Source organism: Colossoma macropomum, unplaced genomic scaffold (assembly GCF_904425465.1).
Source record: "Colossoma macropomum unplaced genomic scaffold, Colossoma_macropomum, whole genome shotgun sequence".
Lineage (NCBI taxonomy): Eukaryota > Metazoa > Chordata > Actinopteri > Characiformes > Serrasalmidae > Colossoma > Colossoma macropomum.
In genome coordinates, this window is record NW_023494794.1 from 16,889,332 (window position 1) to 16,911,982 (window position 22,651).

Genomic DNA, 22,651 nt, shown 5'->3' on the forward strand with positions numbered 1-22,651 from the left:
AGACCTCTGTCACATCAACACTGCACTAGTGACATATTATGCGTCATCAAACACTTCCCTGGTGCATCACCCTTCATTTCATTGTTTGTTCTGCACCAGTGGTTATTATCCTTAGATCCCTTTCTTCTGCCTAGTTATGTGATTACTCCTTCTGTATCCTAAAGCAGGATTCACGTCTTTATCTGATGATGAAAATGTTGTGATTCCTTTCGGATGTTTGTGCTGCTGACAGGCATGTTTAAAAATTACTGTCACATTCCTAGGAAATGCCCCACCATATTTGGGCATAAGAAATTTTTTGCATGTCAGAGGACCATTTGCTTAGTGTGGCCTTGCTCTTAGATTCAAATAGCAACACACTTTTATCAGATGCTCAAATATTCAGGATCAACAGACGTGCTGATGGCAACCAAATGCGAACAGTCCAAAATTCGGCTTCTAATGTCTTTTTCCTCACTAACATATTTAAAAGAGAAAGCAGAAGGTAGGATAGTGGACAGAAGCTCCACAACCACTCTGAGTGACAGGCCTGAGAAAAAGAGGCTTTACCAATGAAATGATGTGGGAGCATCACTTTGTCCATTCCTCGTGAAGAAATCCCAGATCTTTTTCTTGCCAGATTGCATTGTGTTCAGTTCTCTTGTAGTTTGTAAATGTCATTAACCCTTAAACTGCAGGGCTATTATTTTAGTATTAATCTTAAGACTAGGGATGCATCGATACTGATACTGGTATCAGGTATTGGCCTGACACCCTGCTCATTTACTTGTATTCGTACTAAAAAATGAATTTATCATCACAATAATAACAACAACAACAACAACAACAACATTTGCTACCAAAGTCCATCTACGCCAGCTTTACTCTGTGTACCTGAATAGAACTGAGACATAAATGTTAATATATTGATTTTTTTGTAAAACTGGCAGGACAAACCATACTGTCCTACCATGTACACCACTCTTCTCCATTGCAACGCTAGTCAGTCCAAGGCCAGTAATACAGCATAGCTATATATATAGCAAAGGGAAACAATGGGAACTGATGCAGAGCCTTTAATGTGGCAATTTCTCTACATGTTTGGATTTATTTTCTTTCTAAAAGCAGATTTTGGCACACTGAAGCTTTGACAGCAATGCTCCTTTTCCCCAGAACATTTTCTAAATTCCCATACTTTTCCAGGTTTAGAAATGCATGCTTTAAAATTCCATACTTTTTCCAGACCAGAGCAAGAACCGTGCCAATGGTTTTGTTCTTGCTTCCACACATTACAATGACCATTTGTCCACATCAGCAGCCGGAACAACAAAAAGCACTGAAAGCCTCACTAATCCCACCCCCTAAGAAGAATACAGCCAGCAGAGATAAAGAGTTTGTGCAGCTGTGCTTTACTCTGCTGCAAGAAGGCAAAATGGTGAGCTTTATTCACAGAAAGCCTCACTGCTATTTAACTAAGCTTCTAAAACGTCTTAAGCTAAACACAAGACTTGAATGAATCCACCATTTTCCAACCTTAGGTCCAAAACGAATAAGAGATGAAAAAAATGATCTCAAATGCCACAATTACTCACCATAAGTTCATGCTCGGTGCGATGGACTCCGAGTTTTTTGAGCCCGATGGTCAGGTCGTTTACACAGATCCCTCCGTCTCTGTTCACATCCAGGATCTGGAAGAGCACTTTCAAGCGATGCTCCTGCTCTGGTCCGCCACACACCGAGCAGCTCTGCGCCGTAGCGTCCGGCTCCACCGACACCTCGCTGGGTTCAACCGAGGAACGCATCTCCGTGGCTGCTGGGCTTCGTCCACCACTACCAAAACCACCTCCTCCACCACCCGGGTCTGAACCGTGATACTCTTCCGGACGACACTGACAGAAAACTCCGCTCAGTAAAGGCGAAACCAGCGAGCCTTCCTGGTGCATCCCACGATTCAGGCAGATTAAAACGAGCTATTCGCGAATACTAACCTAACTAGTTACAATTCAGGGAGATAAACTTCTCAGTTACACTCAACAACCTCTACAAAGTGTCTGGAACGCTAGCACTACTAAAACTGGTGTATTTCTAACTAACCTAACGCTAGCTGGCTAGCCGGTGTGCTGTGCTAGCAAACCGGCTAGCTTAAAGTACTTAATTGTCAGTTTTCCGCCGCTGCGAGGAAGCCAGCAGCAAAATTGCTGGTGATGTTCAAATTTGTTCAAGTGAGTTGTTCGTACGCTTGTGTCCACTCCATTGTTCTTCGCGTAGCAGTCTCAACAAAATACAAAAAAGGTTAGAAATGAAAGCCAAAGGTACATATTCAACCCGAGGCACTCACGTTAGCAGTGAAGAATCCGCCAGCAGTGATGAGGTGGATGCTCTCACTAGCCGAGCGTAACGTTAGCTCGCCAGAAGCCGGCGTCGAAGTTTTTGTTTCATAAAACCGACAAAAAACAAAATAAAAACTTCGAACGTGGCGAAAAAATCTGTGTAATCTTCAACTTGACTAAAAAATCCAGTTTTAGGCGGAACACAGCTAAACAATCCGGTAAATTGGTGGTCTATTTGACAGCCGACTACATGAAAATGCCGGTAACGTTAGAATGAGCGAGACACGAGGCGGAGCTGGAGATGAATGAGTTGGCGAGAAACGGGGCGGGGCGAGCAGACAAAGGCGTGATGGACGGTCTGTTTATCCAATCACAGTTGAGATTTGTAGCGCTCGCCGGGTAGTCTTAAATGCTTGGATGGACGATATCACCGATTTTCTGATCGATCAAGTAATACTAAGGCTAATATCCGGATACCGATTCTTTTTCATCTTGTGCGATTAGAAAAGAGAATTATTTGTCATTTCCAAAACCAATACATTTGGACATCTTATACATATCTTACATCCAAAAGCCTTAGCATAAATGCATTTTTTTGTGCTTAGCATTCTGGCCTGAAACTAGAATTTAACATGTGATTGCTCATGTTATGTGCTATTCTATTCAAATCCCTCAGCCTAATCGGTTTGAAAGAACTCCGAATTGTGTATCCTTTTTGTGTTTCCGACCCTCAGTGTTCTCTCAGTACAATACCCAGCATGCACTATGCAAAAATGATGTGCAATCATCTGAAATCCCTCCACTGTGATAAAGAAATCCTGAATGTAAGAGGTTTTGTATCCAAAAATATATTCTCTTTTATTAATATCTGTATGTGGTCCTCTTGCTGTCTGTCACCCTTGCAATAGAGACCTTAACTGTACTGAGAAGGAAATTGATTGGCCTACTGCCTGGAAAAATTTGGATGCTGCCCCCAGTAATCCTGACCATAAACTGATTCATTCGAAGTTTTTCTCATGAAACTTGTTCACTTTCTAGTCTGTGATTTTTGTTCTGGTGGTGAAATTGGCTCCTTTGTGCATATGTATCGGGACTGTCCATGAGCAACATAATTTTGGAAATTGGTGTCTTCCTCCTTATTTGACTTGCTGAACAGTGAAATATCATGTTGTGTAAGGCTGCTGCCTTTAAATGATGATTCATTTCTGGCTCTAACTAGAAAAAAACATATTCTGTTTGTTGGTTTAACTGCAGCAAAGAAAATGTTGGCCCCACGTTGGCAGCCACAACACTCTCTCTCCGGTACTCCATGGTTGCAATCTTTTTTAAAAAGAGTTCTATATAGCACCCAAAAGGCTTACATTGTAACAGTATAGCACCTTTATGAAAAAGAGTTAGAATAATACCACAGAGGTTTCTACAGGATTCATTTAAGAACGGTATTGTGTTTCAGATCATTACTATGGTTTACCACACAATGCTACAAGTGTTATAGATTACTATATGACTGTGTGAAAATATCATTATACAGCACACTATCAATGTTATACTATGATGGTAGATCTATTACAGACCACTGAGAATCTTTTCCAGGCTAAGCGTAGGTTTAAAAGGGAAATTCCACCATTTTTTCAAAGTTTCTGCATAGTTTAACCATTGAGATGTAAACAAGGTTATTCAGAGTGGTTAGATGTGTATTGTAGAGAAACATAGTGACTTTGGTTTCTTCGAAATGACCGTGAAATGGATAAGTATAGCCACATTTATTTACTATACAAATAGACCAGTGACCACATGTCTTCAGAGTTCTTTAAATGTAACACTCAAAATAATAAATCTGAAAAAAAAGCTTTCTTTGTGCACTATTTTGCATTACAACAACCAACCATGTACCTCTCTACCCTGCATGTATTTAAGCCAAAATCTTATCTCAAAACTATTTTAAAACAGTGTTTCAGGCATCAGGAAACATATTTGTAAGCCTTTTATGTAAAAACGTCCTGAGATGTAGCTTTTAGACATATTGAATGCTTCAGATTTTTAAAACTACTTTTCAAAGCGGTGCAAATATTTTCACAGGGGTACAAATAATTTGCAATCGCTTGTTGTTGAATTTACATATGTGAATGACGCCTGGTTCCTATCACCACCAGTGTAACTGTTTCCCATGGATTTTCCCCATAATTCAATACATTTCACTCTGAGTGAGTTTATTTAAATCTCATTGATTTATGCGAACGTTTTGAAATAAACCACCCTAAAATGAGTCATCGTTTTTTACATTTCATTGTCAGCAGATGGCGCTACATACGCGCAATATAAGGTCCGTGCTGTCTTTGTCATGCATTGGAAAACATGACACGTGAATCATACTGAAGCATGAGAGAAAAAAACCCAGCATGCATGGTGGAGCTGAGAATAAACATAAAAAAAGGTCCGTGTTTTAAATCACTGCTTTACAGATGCACTTTACTGCTTAATTACAAATTACACACGTTTGATTTGTATGTGTCTCAGGCTTCGGATTTTATACAAAACAAAGAAAGGGGTCTGTGTGTTTTCAGCATAATTCACATTATTCTGTTTGACATCTATGTAGTTCAGTGCAGTGTGCAGATGTCTGGTTTTATTTAAGGAAGTCCACGCGTCAGGGTGGGCGGAGCTTGGGCTGAAAGAATGAGCAGAGCTTGAAGTTCAGTAGTGGCAGTCAAGCTGCTCCGTACGTTGTACGCCGAGAGACAGAGAGGGTCTTACAGTTGGGTAGGTTCACTGTGTTTCTGCCAGTAGCTCTGAAAGCTTAAGTAATGCTTCATTATGCCTGTTTTGTCTGTTTTTGGTCAGTATTTTGAACAAAAATAGCCTATGAAAAGGACTCGGCGCAGCGTAGTCTCTTTGTCAAACTGCCTATAACGTTAACTCAGTTCAGTTCGTTGTGTTGTTAGGGGCAACGGCTCACAAATTGACGGGAAAAATATGCTAACCTAGCTAACGTCAGTTTACCGTCGAGAGCTTGTCGTTTACTCCACTGTTCAACGATAATAACTGATGTGTTTCTGTCACAGGGAGTTGGACCGTGAGGTATCCTGAGGTTTCCCTGAGGTAGGTTAAGTTAGCGAACCTAGGTAGGTTCAACGGACGCCTTTGGTGTCGAAGCTGGAGTCAGCTTCTTATTCGAATTTTCCCGTTCCACCTTAAATAGTGCAGCAGTTACATTCTGGCGCAGCAGTTACACTCAGTAAGAATGTAACTGCGGCACCATTTAAGGTGGAACGGGACAGTTCGAACAAGAAGCTGGCGAATAGAAAGCCAACTTCAGCCTCGTCCTTTCGTGCAAATATCTTGCATATGGCGTTTCGTCTGACAGCGGTTTTGTGTTACAGAGCTTTCACACTATTCACCTGAGATGCTGAACCGAAGCAGAGGCATCAAGAAGAAGAACTTCCAGGCGCCAGATTAAGAAGGCAGATTGTCCCTGTGTTATTATCTACTTCGGTGTTTCTTCAGTTTTAAGAGTGGAACAGCAGCACCCAGTTAACCACGCACAAAAGACTATGGCGTTTTTGATGAAAAAGAAGAAGTTCAAGTTCCAAGTCCATTTCACTCTGGAGGAGCTGACGGCCGTGCCGTTCGTAAACGGGATGCTTTTCTGCAAAATCAGACTGTTGGAAGGTGGAGACTTTGCCATTTCTTCATCCAGGTAAGAACTGTTATTTTCTTCATCAGCATTAGTCTGTCTCTTTGGGTTTCTCTAGGAGCTTTTGTCCAGGGTGGGTGGCAAGCCTGGTCAGTGTGGGGTTTCAAGACATTTTGCAACACGCAGGTCAAGTTCTCGCACCTTTTCGCTTGACCCACTTTACTTGAGAGCAGTCCTGGTCCTAGAGATCCCCTGGCACTGCATGCTTTAGTGTTTCCCCTTCTCCAACACGCCCACTTCAGCTCATCAGCACACTGTCAAGCTCTTCATTAGGGTAATGAAGCTGTGTTTGGGCAGGGAAAGCACTGAAATGCACAGGGAACATCAAGTTTGGGAAACCCCGGAAATGGTTGGATTGGTCAAGATGTTCATATTCTAGAGTCTTTCAGTGTCCTACAGGAGATTTTTTTGGAACAGATGAGAATTGGTTCAACTCTTAGTGCTTTAGTTTAGTGTGAGATGCTCTTTGTTATCTTACATAGAATGATACTGGAATCGTTATCGGCATCAGACTGATGCTTAGATTTGGTAAAAATTTCAAATCGATATTTGATGATGTATTTATTGTACTTCTGAAGAGCAGAACATAATTACAGAACATTACTCTGTAATGGTAATCCAGTAGATATACTGGCTTCAACAGGTACATAAATGGAAAATATAGTATATTCCCATACTGGTGCATCCTTAGTCCTGTACTTTTTTCCCTTTACTGTAATCTGTAATAATCCTAATTAATCTTAAAGTCATATATCCAGTCTTGTGGCAATGGTAAGCAAGGGCAGAAAGGTCTTGGCCATATTAACAAGACTTGCTACATGTTACTTGTCTTTCAGTGATCTGTGCTAGTCTTTTGTGTGCTTCTGAAGGTTTTGTTCAGGTGTTCTGCTTTTTTTTCCTGCATTCATTGCATTTAATCAGGCTACTAAGCTGGTGCACCCATTTCCAGACTTACCTGTTGTATGTTTGTGGTTTTGAATGACAGCTGACAGCTGCCACTGAGCAGGCCTACAGCTTTGCTTGTGTATGTGAAGAAGAGCTTAGGTCAGGCACACAGGTGCGGCCGGGTGTGGAGTACAGTTTTGCATACGTACTACTGAGGATAACTGTAATCTCGTGTGGCTTTGTGTGTGTGAAAGAGAGAGCGAGTACAAATGCTTGTCACTACAGATCCATCCTCTCAGTCACCTTGTGTATGTAATTAAGGCCGTTTTTTTAACCTCAGTGGATCACTTCAGGGTTAAACAAAGCAGATCTGGTTATTACTCTGCTTGAAATCTCTGGCCTCAACATTATTTGATTCTGTTATGATTCTTTAAGGTAGAATTCAGTGCATCATGTAATCTCAAATTTAACCAGGATTCGGTTTGATCATTATTTACACAGTATTTACCCAGTAATAGCACATTAATAGAAAAAAAGTTTTTCTGGACTTTCATGAAAACGATGGAAGCCTTTTTCCTCCAGGTTTCTGTCAGCAGTATGTCAAAATATTGACTTAGTATCTCAAAATTATGACTTATTTTTTTGAAATGTTGATTTACTCTCTTGAATTAATGACTTGCTTTCTCAAAATATTGACTTAGTATCTCAAAATGACTCATTTTCCTCAAATACTGATTTAGTGTCTTGAAATAATTACAGATTTTCTTGAAATATTAATTTAGCATTGTAAAATAATGATTTCTTAAAATATTGACTTAATGTCTTGAAATAAGGCCTTAACACCTCAAAATATTGACTTCGAGTCTCGATATAATGATGTACTGTCTCAAAATATTGACTTAGTAGACTTTCAAGTAATTACTTATTTTATCAGGATTTTAAGGTAGCATGCCAAAATAATAAATCATTACATTTTAAAAAAATAATTGTTTAGAAATGCTTTCTCATTATTTCTATATAGTAAGTCTTTATAGTAAGTATTTTCAGGTAATGAAATTATTATTTCGTCGTTATTTCTATATAGTAAGTCTTTATAGTAAGTATTTTCAGGTAATTAAATTATTATTTTGATAGTAATTCACTGTTTTGTGAAAATGGGTCATTATTCTGACTTAGTAATTATTTAGAGATACTAAGTCAATATTTTGACATACTGCTGCAGAAGAAGAGAAAAAAAAACACAGGCAGTGTTTTTCTTCTACCTGGTAGATGTGAGCCTCCTTAAATAGCCTGAGAATTACATTTTGAGTATTAAAACTGATTCTAATCCTTTCTGACATTCCAAAATCAATATAGTTGAATTGGCACCTTCAGGCTGATACGTCACAATGCATCAACACAGTTATTACAGTCTGTGGCTGTATCTCCATGCTAGCCATAAATCGGTCAGCACAGCCTGTTTGCAGTGTGTGTTTTGTGTTCACACGGTATTTTTGAGCACACGGCACTGGGGGCGGTGTGGCGTGGGTGCAATGACTCTCTGGTAGTGCCAGGCACGTTTGTGTACCCGTGGGCTCGATGTACTGAAATGCCCTCGACATTCAGCCTGCACAATGCTCCGTCTGTCTAATGAGCAGAGGCTCGGAGAGGTTAAGTCCCGGATGCCCTGACTTATCACTGTTCTTCAGAAAGGAGGGAGAGATCAGGGCTGCAATGTATCATAAAATCGATCTTTGCAGTGCTGTTATCACAAATGGCTGCAATGTGCGATATATATATATATATCACATCACGATGTATATCACAAACAAGTGTCACAAAATGATACTGTCTGATAAAATGATGCAACATGCCAGATAAACAACTGACATTTTCTATGTGTATTGAAAATTTGTTAAAAAAGTAACAACAATAATAATAAACAAAGAAGTAATGATTAAAAAATGTTAATAAGTTAATTTCACCTTAAAATGTGTGTACAAAAAACCACAGTAATGAAGTTAGGTGCAAAGGCAGCAGCACAGGCAGTAGTCAGGGAGAGGACACATTGCCTATGTGTATATGAAAGCATGTGACATCTGTTTACAGCATGAAGTGGCTCTGGAAAGATAAATAAGTAAATAACATGCTAAAGGCTAAGCGCTAAACGCAGCTGGCTACAAACAAATAACTTACTACTACTGCTGATTAAACTCGAGTACCCAACTAACAAAGAGCATAAATTTCTTAACAAGGTTGGTAATATACTCACTTTCTTTGTAGACACAAAAGCATAAGTAAAACAAGCTGAATGAACTTCCCTCAAAGTGCAAACAAGGGACCAGCGTAAAACAACTTCTCCAACAAAGCCTATTATACAAATAAAAATAAATAAGAGTAAAACTCTAATATTATACCAAGTTTTGCTATTTGCTAGACATTGTAAATAGTACACTGTCAGATTTGAATGGAGCATCAGTTTCACTCGTGCGTAAACACCCTGTGTAACAGTAGATTCAGAAATACTGCCATCGCTGTATCGCTACACATATCGCCATGTGTTTATCCATAATATATTCCTGTATAGACTCTAGTTATAACCACATCCCCTCAATGGTTCATCAGTCTAAACATATATCTCAATGGCTGTGTGTAGCAACATAATCACAATACAATGTTTTGTTTGTATCGCTCAGTCCCACGTGAGATGAGGAGTTGGTGGGAAAGAGTGGTCGTGATGGAGAGAATGCATGCAGGTTTAGAGAGAGCTGGAGCTTAATGGGCAAAAAAGAAGAAAAGATAAAACTAGACAAATAGAATGAGGGAGAAAGCAGAGATGTGGAATGAGAGAAAGAAAGAGAAAGAGAGAGAAACACAGAGGCTCAAGTGATACTGCACACAGAGAGCTTTTTGTCTGCTTAAGCCACAGCATCCCATCTCTCTCTCTCCCTCTCTCTCCCTCTCCCTCTCTCTCTCTCTCTCTCTCTCTCTTTCTCTCTTTCTCTCTCTCTCTCTTCTCCCTCCCCTCTCTCATTCTTTTCCAGCATTCTCTCATATTTCTTCTCCATCCCGCTCTTTATCTGGGTGGCTTGCCCTTGTGAAGCGCTTGATTGGCCAAAGAGGGCTCTGCGGATCTTGTAAACAAAGAAGGATGCCACGCTTGAGCTGGCGCAATGAATGAAGAGCACAACACAATAGATTGGCTTGAATTATTGCTTTTCATGCTGATCTGAAACCCACTATTGCAGTTTTCCAGAATGGTTGAGGCCATTTTTATGTCAATTCTGTAAAATAACTTTCATTTTGGCCCAAAAAATGAGCTCATACATTAATGAAAATTATTATAATTAATTCCAACATTCCAAAATGAATGCTGTGGAGTTACCTCCTTAAGATATGCATTTTACACCCTTTTTAGACGAGCACAAAAGGCAGCTAGCCAGTAGCAGGCAGTGAAGCTTGAAGGATGGCAGGGTTGTTGCTGATGGTGGAACAACGGTTTAATGGCAGAGCTGCAGTGAGATAAGCACAGCTGTATATCACATCCCTGCAATAAAAGCAGCCATATCAACTCACCACCATGGGCGAGAGACTAGGAGTGCTGTTATCTCTCTTGCTTAGCCACCATTTTTAGATGCATAAATACAAATGTTGTTCATTCTTCAGCCCACAGTCTTTAAAATCATTGTGCCAAAAGAGTTTTTTGGAGTGACGCCAGTTTTGTTTTGCTAAAGAACCTTTCCACTTTTGTAAATGAGTCGGTTAAATGAGAAGGTTAACGATTAAAAACCTCTCACACATGTTAAGTTTCCATACCAAGTATAGTATACCAAGTTTTTCATAGAGCTGTCCAAGCCAACAGCCATTTAGGAACCTTTATTTTTAAAAGTGTAGCTAATCTTGCAGGACGTTGCACTTGGCTTTAACCGAATGATTTGGCGAAAACAAATATACACAATTTTCCACTCACCCTAGATGTGGTCGACTCATCCTAGATGTAGATGTAGCCAAGACCTGATTTGTGTCCAAGTTTTGCTTCTTCAGTTTAGTGCTGAAACTGCAAGACTAAAGTGTGTTTGCAAATAGAAACAACAGAAATAAACAGAACTGTAATCTAGTGTCCATATGTCCGCATAACGTCTTTATGTCCCCCATTCGCATGAACGTGAAGGGGAGTCTGATTCTGGAGTCAACGTTTTGCACAGTTAAATTGACGGCCTGCAGTTTTATTCGTTTTTATAGTTCACAGTAAGTTATGCTGTTCCCAGAACCCAGAGAAGGCCCATCTATAGAAAGCATGAAGGCCCACAGGAAAACAAAACGTAAGGTTTTTGCTTAAAATTAAAATTTGTGGGAAATTTTAACGCAGCTAAGGTATTTTTGAATGCCTACCCCAGCAGTACATGACATGTATCAGTGAACATAAAGTAGCAACAGAATGGGGTAACTTAGGTTCAGTGTTGGACAAAGTGGCATGACCATCACATGGCCCACTAAGGTACACTGCCCCCTTCAACACTTGCCCGAGGACCACCAAAGGGTGCGTCACTGCCCAGTTGAGGTCCATGGCCCAGTGGTTGAAAAAACCCCACTCAAAACCACATCGACAAGTCTGTGCGACCTAATGAAGACCAGGACGCGTTTAGAGCAAGTTGAGAAGTTTTGGAGATGTGTATGTGTTTACTTCTAGTGTTTATTAGTAATGTTAGCTTTGTAGTCTCACTTCTCAGCTAAAGAAGTAAAATTTGAATACCAAGCATGACTTGACTGATCTGGGATAAGGGGAAAGTTCTATAAATTAAACTATTCTTTTAAGCTGAGCAATAAACAGCCAGTCTTTAGATCTGTCTTTATATTTCAAAGCTGAAGCTTCATGCGAATAGTGGTTGTGGTTGCCATGGAAACCATCAAGTAAGAAAGAGAGAGAGAGTGTGTGTGTGTGTGTGTGTGTTGGTGTGTTTTCTAAGGCTCCACTGATGTGATGAAACTGCGCTGTAATTGTAATCATTACAGAGATGTTGCTCTAGGCTCCTTCCTGTTATGCTTCTTTGTACACACACACACACACACACACACACACACACACACACAACGGCATTATTACAGCAGAGGTTGAAATAATTGCTGCCTTTTTGGTGTAGCAGTGTTGATGTGATGGCCTTTTATATTTACACCCATAACAGTTTGCATGTTTTGGTTTGATCTACAGCCCAAACAATATATTGTTAGGCCAATAATATCTGCCGATATGCAATATTGATGTCCTGCAAATGTATTTGTATCTGAAAGTTTCATGATTGGTTTTATATTGCAACTAGGGATGCAGTAATAATAATGTCAATTAATCTTAAATGTGGCTTGTAAATGTAAAATACTGTAATAAAAAAATGAGCATTATTTTTTTCAGTAAAAAGAAAATAATATAAAATGAACTATTGAGGAATAACAACTATATTAAGATTTTTTTATGTTTTGCTCTTTTCTGACATTCGCTCTGAATTTCATGAAAGAACTTTTTCACAGACTAAGTTCAAAATGTCTTGCAATATTCTGAGTTACTGCTCACAAACAAAAAGAACATGCATAACTTTTTTCATCTTAGGTCTTCCTATGATCTGAGCTTCTGTAAGTGATAAGCTGTAGTGATATAACAATACATTTGTAGATTAATGTTATAGCTATTAAGACTGTATTATCATTTAACCAGTTTAACAGTTTAGCCTGTTAGTCCACTAGACAAGTTATGTGTGAATAGATTATCTGATGAGTTGCTTGTTAAATTCTTCTAATTAACAGAACTGATATGGCTTATAATGTTGTAGTGACTAGCATTACTAATGTAACATGGCAATTTTTGTGAGCTCTTTCTGATAAATCACCTCGTAACCACTTTGTAACTAATTCATTAACTTTGTAAACCTTTGGGCCGAGTTTTAAACGTATAAAATTATATCTACTGTTATCTTCCGTTATTGGAACTTTTAGTTCCTTAAATTTGGTGTCGGTGACAATTTTTATATTTGAGTGTGTTTCCTACTTGTGAATATGGGATGGAGGATATATTTCACATGTCCATTCTTGAGAAAGAGAGATGGTGCTTATGCAAAAGCTTTTGGAAAATAGAAAAAGAAATGAACATATCATGGATTAATGCTACTGACAAAGGCCTATTCATGTGACTGGTTTGTTTGCACTCGTTGCTTAGTTACATGTGATCAAAGGTAAATTATTCAAGCTCCCGGATCAGTTGGGCTCTGCAGGTTTATTTACTACTGCAACTACAATATGCCATGGCAATATATTTAACGCTGGTGGATGATTGAGGGACATGATTAAACATTGGCCTTTATAATTTAAACCAACGTAGCAAATTGCTGTCTTCTTTGATATGAGGATTGCGAAGGCCAGTATTGCACTGATGGTTAAATGAAATATTCCACAGCCCTACATTCAAAGCCAATTAGTGCTGTGTATCCAGTCGTATGCAAAAGTTTGGGCACTTCTTGGGCAAATGGAAGTACACATCCTCTACAAAGAGAAGACTTCTGCATATTTGAATGCATTTTTTGCTGAATTTAACATGTTGGAGGACAATGAACCAGAAAATGTGGCCTGTGAAAAAGTTATGACACATTTTATATTTTATTTTAACTCACTAACTTGCTAAATTTGTGTAATTATTACTTACAAACTCAACAAGATTTGACTTCGAGGAGTTTAAACTTTTGCGTACCATTATATGTATATGTACACATTCTCTCTCTTTCTCACACACACACATAATCTTTCTATCCACATGTGTTCATTCCTCATTCTGAAATGTAGGGGCAGCATGTATGTCTGAATAGACATTCAGTCTGGTAAGTCTAGCCTTGAGCCAGGGGCAGATTGAGATTAAGATTCAGATTAGGCTGTAATTTAATCAGCGAAGACTGGAGAGCTTTTTTATCAGTCAGTGATGACAGTGCTGCTAGCATTGGTAAAGGTCTCTCTCTCTCCCTCTCACTCTTATTTCTTGTTGTGTGTGTCTCTTTGTCTCTCTCGCTCTATGTTTCTCTCTTTTCATCTCTCTGCTGGATAGGTATTCGGTGTCTTCTATTTTCCGGGTGACCGAGCTGCTATTGGCTGAGCGAGGATACTGGCTTAGTAAGAGAGAGAGAGCGAGGGAAAGAAATTAAATTTGAGGATGATAGAATAGAAGCTCAGTGAAGCAAAGCCCAGCATTAAAAACTGGGATAAAACTGAGTATTTGGCACTGAGGTTTAAACCATTTTATTACCAGGTTTATAAATCTAATACACTCTCTCTCTCTCTCTCTCTCTCTCTCTCTCTCTCTCTCTTGCTCTGAGCTGCATTATCTGCATTTGTAGATTTACTGGTTTGACCATAAGAGCAGTGGGACTGTGGCATAGTGAAAGCCTTTAACCCCCACATTACACGGACTGTACCACACACAGATAGACACAAAGCTTGACATGAGTTGATGGTACAGAAGAAAACAACGTCTTTGTTGTGTGCGCTATAGGGTTGTCACAATTGCTTGATAAAACTTGTCAATAAGTAAGCAGTAATTAGTAACCAATTTGTATGAATTTAAATTCGCTTTGGGTAATGGTGGGCTACTGCTTTATTTGTAATCCTACATAAATGTACATTACATAATGCCTATGCAAGTAGATGTAGTTCCAGTTTTTACATTTTAGGAATGCTTGTGTATCAGTATCAGCAATGGCAGATATGGAAATATTGTCGTCAGCCCACAGTTCCCATGTCGGTGCATCTGTCTATTATACTAAGATGGACATGCACTGATTGCCATATAGCATTTAAATGCTTTGTAAAGTCTTTTAACATGTTTTTAAAGACTTTCTGGCCTTGTAGTGCTCCTATTTTGATGTCTTTAAATTTTAGCTGATGATTATTTGTCATACCAGTAATTGCGATTCATGGCTTAATTGTCTATGAAAGTACAAGCGAAAGGTGGCAGATAATACTGTTGAATTGTTACACTACATAAAACATAATAAGACTGCAGTCTTAATAGTTTCTGCTGTTTATTTGACTTTAAGAAGTGTGGTGATTTTAAACTGACAGTCATATCAGTGGGTAAAACACATTACATCAGTTATTTTCAGTTATCAGAATTTTTAGCCCCTAAAATTGGCATCAGTATCGGTCACAAAATTTTTAATATCAGTTGGGCCCTGATACACAAACACAGACCTTTGTTTTAGGTTGGAAATTAGACCTCTCTTTTCCCCCTCCCTCTCTTTCTGTTTCTCTTTTCTCACTCTTTTACTTTCGTTCTCTTACCCTCTCTGTTTCTCTGTCTACACTTTAAATGCTCTTTAATGCTTATTTCCTGTAAAGGGTTTTGGTCTGAGGGAAGCCCATACTGCTGAAAATAGTCCACCTCCTGTTGAGTAGCTACACACAAACACGCACACATATACATGTCTGCGTGAGTGACCTCGGTCCCATGAGCTCAAAGCTGAAGTTGTACACTCAGGTCAGTAGGTCATTGGATCCTGAGGGCTACAGTAGCCCAGTGGCTGTGGCCATAGACTGCAGACTTGGAAGGGAGCAGACTTGGGTCACTGCTTTTGAGCCACTGACCACTGTATGTGTGTTTTTACACTGCCTGTCAAAAGTTTTAAAAAATGTTTTTAATCTCTTGAGCCCAGTTTTATATAAATGTGTGTGTGTGTATGTATATATATATATATATATATATATATATATATATATATCCCATAATAACCTATTTATTGAGCTGCTACTGTAAGTTATTCAGTGACTAGTGTGAAGGTAATATGTAGGTAATGTAGTGTAGACCCACATACAGTCCCTTACAGTTTAAAGAGTTAATGCAAATATGCATGTTTTTATCAGAGTTTATGGTATGTTAACATATTAAAGACTAACCAGGTTTATTTTGTTAAAAACAATATCACACGTGAATATTTGTGACAGTGCTTCCTTGATAATATCATCAGCACTAAAATATTCACAAATATTTATGTATTGGTATCGGTATTGGGAGATCAATACATCAAAAATATTGGCTATTGGCATCGGCCCACAGTTCCCATATTGGCGCATCCAGTGTTTGTAGTGGAGTTACATGTGGCTTCAGGTTTTCTTCTACAGCACAGAGTAAACAACAAATAAACAGAGCACAGTAGTGTAGGTAGTGAGTATGATACGTCACATTTTCTTACTGTGGTCCATGTGTTTTATGAGCTTAGCTGATGAGCTTCACTCTGTTCCACCTGCACTTGTAGAGGACAGACTGAGCTTTTTAACTCTCCATATGCTAAACATATGCTGGACACAGGACAGACACAGGTAAATGGCCAGAAATAAGTGAATGGGTCTCTGGAGTTTGAGTTTTTGAAAACAGTTTTTCCAGTTTCTGCCATGATTTGCTCAAGATGTTTGGAATTATTTCAGCTCATCTTTGTCATTCCACTTATGTACAAGTATTTACTGAAGTTTCTACTTTGCCACTGTGCAGAAGATAAAAAAATAAGAATTATTGCTCATAGTATAAAATGTGATTGTATGAGAAATCAGGCTTTATCCATATATCATGTTACAGATAAAATAGAGTTCCAATGTTAAAATTTCACAGATTTATTTGTATAGGTGAAAATTCTTCTAATGAAACATTGTTTTTTATGCAAAACATGCTTTTGTTCAAAAGATTGCTCCAAGTCTCCAGACTAACACTATCTCCATTAAACGAGTTCAAGGATAATTGATCTGCATAGCAATAAATGTCTTCAAAGTATAGTCATAAAATCATAAACGTGCCAGCCATTGATGCTCACCTGAAATATTGTAATGTTGAATTTAGAAACTGTTTTTAATTCACCTTTAGCATTTTTCATTCAATTTCTGCCACTAGCATAATGCTAATTTCCATTAGCCTATCAATGGGAATTCCTATGTAATATTAACATCAAGCTAACATTTGCATCTATTTATTTGTTTATTTGTTTTTTGGCGTGCTCTAACTTAAACATGGTTAATTAAAGCTTGTAGCAGACATTGAAGTAACATTTCACATTGTATATTTGAATTTTATAGTATCTCTATAATATGAGTAAACATGGTAGTGATACACACAATTGAGTGCATGTTATGTATACTAATTAGCCAATTATATCACATAGCACCCAAACATTTAACCCTTTCAAGCCCAAAATATGTCCACGGCATAAAAATATGAAACAAAAGGTTAGTCTGGAGCTTTGACCTTTAATGTGAAGAGAACTTTTTGACATTTTAAAGATGGTCTTTCATTCAAGCTTATATTGGAGTCTGTAATTATTCATCATGCACAATTTATTGGCCAATGTTGTCTAATATCTGCATTTTTATCTAAGGCTCTAATGAGAGTGCAGCAGTTAACTGTGCTTTTCTGAAGGAGCCAAGTTATGTGGTATGCTTAGATATCTGTGTTCAGATAATTCAAATGGGAACAGCTGGGTTTGTTCAAAGAGTCATAATAAAATGCAAATTCTGGGCCCTTCTTTGCCTCTCAGAATAGAAGTGCAGCTCTATGATCAGATTCCTCTCTGATTTACAGTGTTCTTACAGACAGGAACAGATCCAGGCTCAGCACTCCTGCTCTGAAAGGCTTAATGAAAACAGGCCCTGGTCTCTACACTGTCATTTACCAGGCCTGTCTCTCTCCTCCTTTTCTGCCCGCTCTCTCTCTGCTACGGTACTTTGTTATTATTGCTTGGAAAGAAGGAAGAAAAGGAAAGATTGATAAAGCTGGGGAATTTGAGTAGCATCTGGAAGTGAGCTCTAAAGAGAAGTAGGTTAAATGTGATCCTGAGGGAATTGAGGGAGGAGAGTGTTGCAGAAGGCCATGGTTGCTCTCTTGTTTTTCTCTCTTTTCTGCTTCTTTCTACAAGCTGCACGTTTCCTTCACTTAAAAATAAAAATAAAAATAAAAATAAGGTCCCTGAATGGTTCTTGGCTTTGGACATACGGTTCTAGGAAAAACGAACATTATGCGAACGTTCGTTAAACAACGTGCTTTTTCACAGAGCATCTCATTTACAAAATATGTTTCTTTAGAGAGCTACTGAAAGGTTCTTTAGGCAACCAAAAGTGGTTCTTCCCTCGCATCACTCCAAAGAACCCCTTTTGGCACCCTTTAATTTTAAGTATATACAGTAGTCGGATTTTCGAGCTTCAGAAACAATTGTTCACTCTAAATTATATGAGAGTGTATATATGCCTCTTTGTGGGCAGAGAAAAAGCATGTGTGAGTAGGAGTGTGCATTCTTGCACTCTCTCCAGCCCCAGCTGCGTCTTTGCTTGCTGCTTTTGCTGGGTCGCGGGTCATTCAGGGTTCAACGTTTCATAGGTCAAATATTTCTGTTGCACCTCAGAGGCTGTTTTCACACCTAATTAGTTTGCACCATTAGGTGTGTTCAGGTTTTTATAACATCGTATGTTTTTATATTTGGTTTCACAGTACAAAGAATAAGAATATGCTCCATATTGTACGTGTGGGTGTTTTTTGACTGTGAATAGGGTGGGGATGCAATTGATCTGTTACTTTCATGTGTTTTAACCAGATGTTTTCTCTAGTAATTTTGGACGATTTCTTTTTGTTCATTCATCATAAAATTTGAAGAGCCAGAGGCATGTTTCAAATTATATTTCATTCAAAAAACAATATGACACACTCCTTATAACTTCAGCATGATTGGGCAGGGCTAAACTACTGTAAGCTGAATAGGCGGTATGTTACTTTATGTGACATCACCAAAAAACAGAATATTCAAAACAGCCTTTTGCAGCTTACTTTCAATCAAATGAATTTGGGGGGTAAATATTACATTCTGAAATTTTCAAACTCTTATTTCAAGAATTCAAGGAAAACCTTGTTTTCCATGATATGAGTCCTCTTAATCTTCGCTAGACTATCATAGGTCTATCGCTTAAATACATTTTTCATCAGATCTGTAAACCCACCTATTATGGTGAAATTAGAGACACTTAATGTCTAAATGGATCAAAATTGGAGTAATAAAAGTAAATCTTACTTGATTTTTACCTCTTTCTCCTTTCTAACTGATAGGTTAGAATATTGTAGACGAGTTAGACCAATCAGATGCAACTAAACATTCATGTGCTGTGTATATAACAACCAAACCATGACTGACTGGCAATCTGGCAGTCTCCAAAAAACATTGGACATGCTGGTGTTCTGAGCAAAAAAAAAAAAACAGGCCTGAATTTTGCTTTATTGAAAATAACCGCAATATGAATGGCTGAATATTGGTCAGAAAAATCGCAATTAGATATCTTCTCTAAATCGTTCAGCTCTAGTTCATGTTTCATGTGTTTTGTGCGCATCCAAATACAGGTGTACCATCAGAGTACACTAAGCTAAAGAAAAAGTTCTGTTGATCCACACCAAACAAAGCAGGGGTTAAAGCAGCCTTAGTTTGTGATTGGTCAGTTTATGCTTTCTCTCCTTCCACTCTTTCTTCTTCTCTCGTAAAGTTGAATAAAGCACATCTACATATTGCACACTTGAATTACGGGTCTGAAGTGATGTGAGTGTTTGGTAATGATTTGGTATGATGATACTCAGGGTGTGCTAACAAGGATTTTGTTAGCTTAGACCTGTATTTGTATTAGTATTCTCCAGAGTAACTAAATTGACATGAAATTCTTGTTGTTCCTGAAACTTGAGACATTCTCACATGGAACTGTGTGTTTGTGGGTGGGTGTTTGTGTGAGCAACAAATAAATATTGAAATTGATATTGAGACATTTGGGCAAATGAGTTTATGCGTCATTCCTAAGATCAGTCAAGCACTCACCCTTCATCTTCGTCATTGTCTTCATCCTAGCTTTGAGGTTTTCCATCTGGCTCTTAATCAAAGCCTCCAGGCTGCCAAAAACTAAGCCAAAGTGTACATTCCACAGTGGGAGAAAAAAGGAAAAGTAATGGGTGACAAATTAGTTTGAACTAGCAGAACTGTTTTTTTGATAGAAATGGCATGATACTGCCTTTTCTTTTCCAGTACTGATACTGATACTTAAACTTTGAGTACAATGCTGTGATATTGTTTTCTCTAACAACGGATGAGCTTTAAATTTAACCGTTTTTAAACGCAATGGCACTGAAGATGACCGTCTAACTTTAAATTAAAGGAGTTGTGAACATAAACAGTTAGCCAAGACATTGCTGTGGAACTATGAGTATAACACAATAACAAAATGAATCTCAGGTAACATAGACTTTAATTACTTTAACTATATTAGCCTTGTAGCCTCAAAACAAACTTGTCTTGGGTGATCTCCGTTTTAAGGTAAAGGTAGAATTGTATATGTTTGATTTTCCAATGAACCATTCATTTCATGACAGGGTACCTGGGACTGGCGTGGTTATAACATGACTGATTTTACCTCACTTTACATTGTGTTGTGCTACAAGCATTTCTGTGCTGTTTCAGGCTGGATTTGTTACACAATTCAGAATTGGTTGGAGTTGTTCTGTTTTCCTTCAATATCCAATCCAGCTTTTCTGCTGCTGTTGGCTCGATATTTGTTTTAGATTAGTGTCATTTCTAATTATTTTGTCAAATGCAACTATTATATTTCATCTTTTTTATAAACATATGACTGTGAAACTACAACATGGAAAAATAGCCCAAAAACATTTAGCCATTAATTTTCAATCAGCCTACTGATCTCCAGCTTCTTTATCCTTCTTCCCTGAAACTTCACAGTGTTTCACTGATATGTATTTTCAGTACCTTGCAAGATTATCACTCTGTCTTCTGTTTGTTGTTTTGAAGAGGATTTGGGATCAGCTCTCCTTTCTTTTGCGCTAGAGTTTTAACATTAAGTCACACAGTGTTTCTGATTTGGACGTGCTACTTGCACACCTTCTCACAACTCTCTGAGTGGACTCTTCAGTAGAGACAGTCTGCCGGGGAAGGTCTGGTCAGAGTTCGCATTCCTCTAGGGTCACCAAATAGGCTGTCCTCATTGCGAGTAGCCACCGACAGGTGGGTGAGGACTGAGTTCTCGCAGCCCGGTCTGGTCATATCAGTTGAACTCATAACTGTATTTTGTTAGTGGGATTTGGCAGGTTTTTTGCTTAGTTCATGAAACAGCAGTGGGATTATGGGAGCAGCAGAGGACTGAAGCAGTTTTTTCTTCCAGGCCTACAGAAGCTGAAACGCCAGAAGAGTGTGTAACTGTATGGCAGTGGGTGTGAATGAGAAATGAGTGATCTGCTCTCACTCTCACTATGTCACTTTGCCCACTGGCACTCATAGTGCCGTTTAGCAGCACGTATGACTCATAACACCAATCGAGTTGTCAAGGCTTGGGGCTTCCATGGGAACTAGAAACAGATAAACACAATGTGAACTGTTTTTCATGACGTGGTGTGCGTGTGATTTTGTGAGGCATTCATCCCATAAAGTGAGTGTTTATGTATGTATTTTTGACTATTTGAAAGACATGATGCTTCCTTTACCCATAAAAAGGAATAGCAGTTATGGACTAATAAACTGTGTGGTGTGACTGACTGTTTTCATCAAGGGGGAACTCCCAGGGTCTTCTAGGCCTTCACAGAAGGCCTAATGATTCCTATAAAATTAAAATACAAGTCTGTAATTTTTAGTTCATTTTTATTTAATGTAATAATCATCCTTGTTTTTTTTAAAGAAGTATTGTAGCAATACCTTATTTCATTGTCAAGTTTTGGGTTAAAGTCTTGAAATGCCCCATGAAAAAAATATTCAATAAGGTTATTTGGTGTCAAGGTTGATACAACCAAGCTAGCTCTCCCATTTGGTAGGACTTGATTTCCAGTGGATGAGACAAATTTTGTGAGAAAAAATGTCACTCTAGGCTTTCTGGAATTTTTGCATGACAAGCGAACTACTAAATGCCAGAGCTCTTTACTCAAGAAAATCACTGTAAAACTGAGCAAGCAGTTTACAAATAAAACATGAAATATTCTGAAATTTCTGTCATTAAACTAGACTGCTAGATACTAGCACTAGGACTCTATTAGAACCCTGTTGTGGCGCATTACCTTAGAGGAATGCTTAGAGATTTTCGATCATGTTTTGACATTATGGCCCTGTTTTAACTGAAGGTCTAATAGATGCGATTTGCCACAGCCTTTTCATATATCTCGATATTTTATTAATTTGTAACTCTACAGACAACAAAAACTTTAGGGGTATAGATTAAATATTACAAATTAGATGCAATAAAGATATTTTTAATCATTGTGGGAACAACAGGATGTTATTCAATGATACAAGACTATAATTAGAGATGGCACTGGGCCAGTACCAGAAGACAATGCTGTATTAGATATTAGAGGGAAAAGAAGAATAAATCAAATCCAATCCTGCAGCAAAACTAGCCTGAACTAGCACACTCTTTGGGTGATGTCATGTGTAGCTGTGAGGTTTCTCTAGTGGGGTGGTAGAGTGAGTAGTTCCATACCTGAAGAGCCTCTGTTAAAAATAGAATGTTTTAAAGCTTAATAGTTTTACAAAACAAATATGGTATTGATATCGGCTGATACTCAGAGTTTCAATATCAGTATTGGCATCAGGAAAGAGAAAGGGGTCTCATGCCAGCTCTAACCGCAATTGATTAAAGTCATTTTTAAAGGTATCTGCTTAGATTTCATCACCTCTTTAGAAATATGAGGCAGTCCGAAAACAGATTTCTAATTTGTTACTAATTACTTGAAACCTGTTGATTTGTATAG

The 22,651-nt window shown here is 38.3% G+C and overlaps 2 protein-coding genes across 2 annotated transcripts in view; one reads left to right on the forward strand and one right to left on the reverse strand.

Annotated features, from left to right (window-relative positions):
* The window catches only part of slc25a25b (solute carrier family 25 member 25b), a 29,063-nt gene extending 26,498 nt beyond the window's left edge, over nt 1–2,565 (reverse strand). The window contains exon 1 of the mRNA XM_036580400.1: nt 1,572–2,565. Within this exon, the coding sequence (XP_036436293.1) occupies nt 1,572–1,922 (351 nt within the window). The 5' untranslated portion in view covers nt 1,923–2,565. The remainder of the gene's footprint in view (nt 1–1,571) is intronic.
* Nucleotides 2,566–4,977: 2,412 nt separating this feature from the next.
* The window catches only part of fam102ab (family with sequence similarity 102 member Ab), a 62,589-nt gene continuing 44,915 nt past the window's right edge, over nt 4,978–22,651 (forward strand). Inside the window, exons 1-3 of the mRNA XM_036580417.1 lie at nt 4,978–5,069; nt 5,372–5,408; nt 5,690–6,006. Coding sequence (XP_036436310.1) covers nt 5,861–6,006 — 146 coding nt within the window. The 5' untranslated portion in view covers nt 4,978–5,069; nt 5,372–5,408; nt 5,690–5,860. The remainder of the gene's footprint in view (nt 5,070–5,371; nt 5,409–5,689; nt 6,007–22,651) is intronic.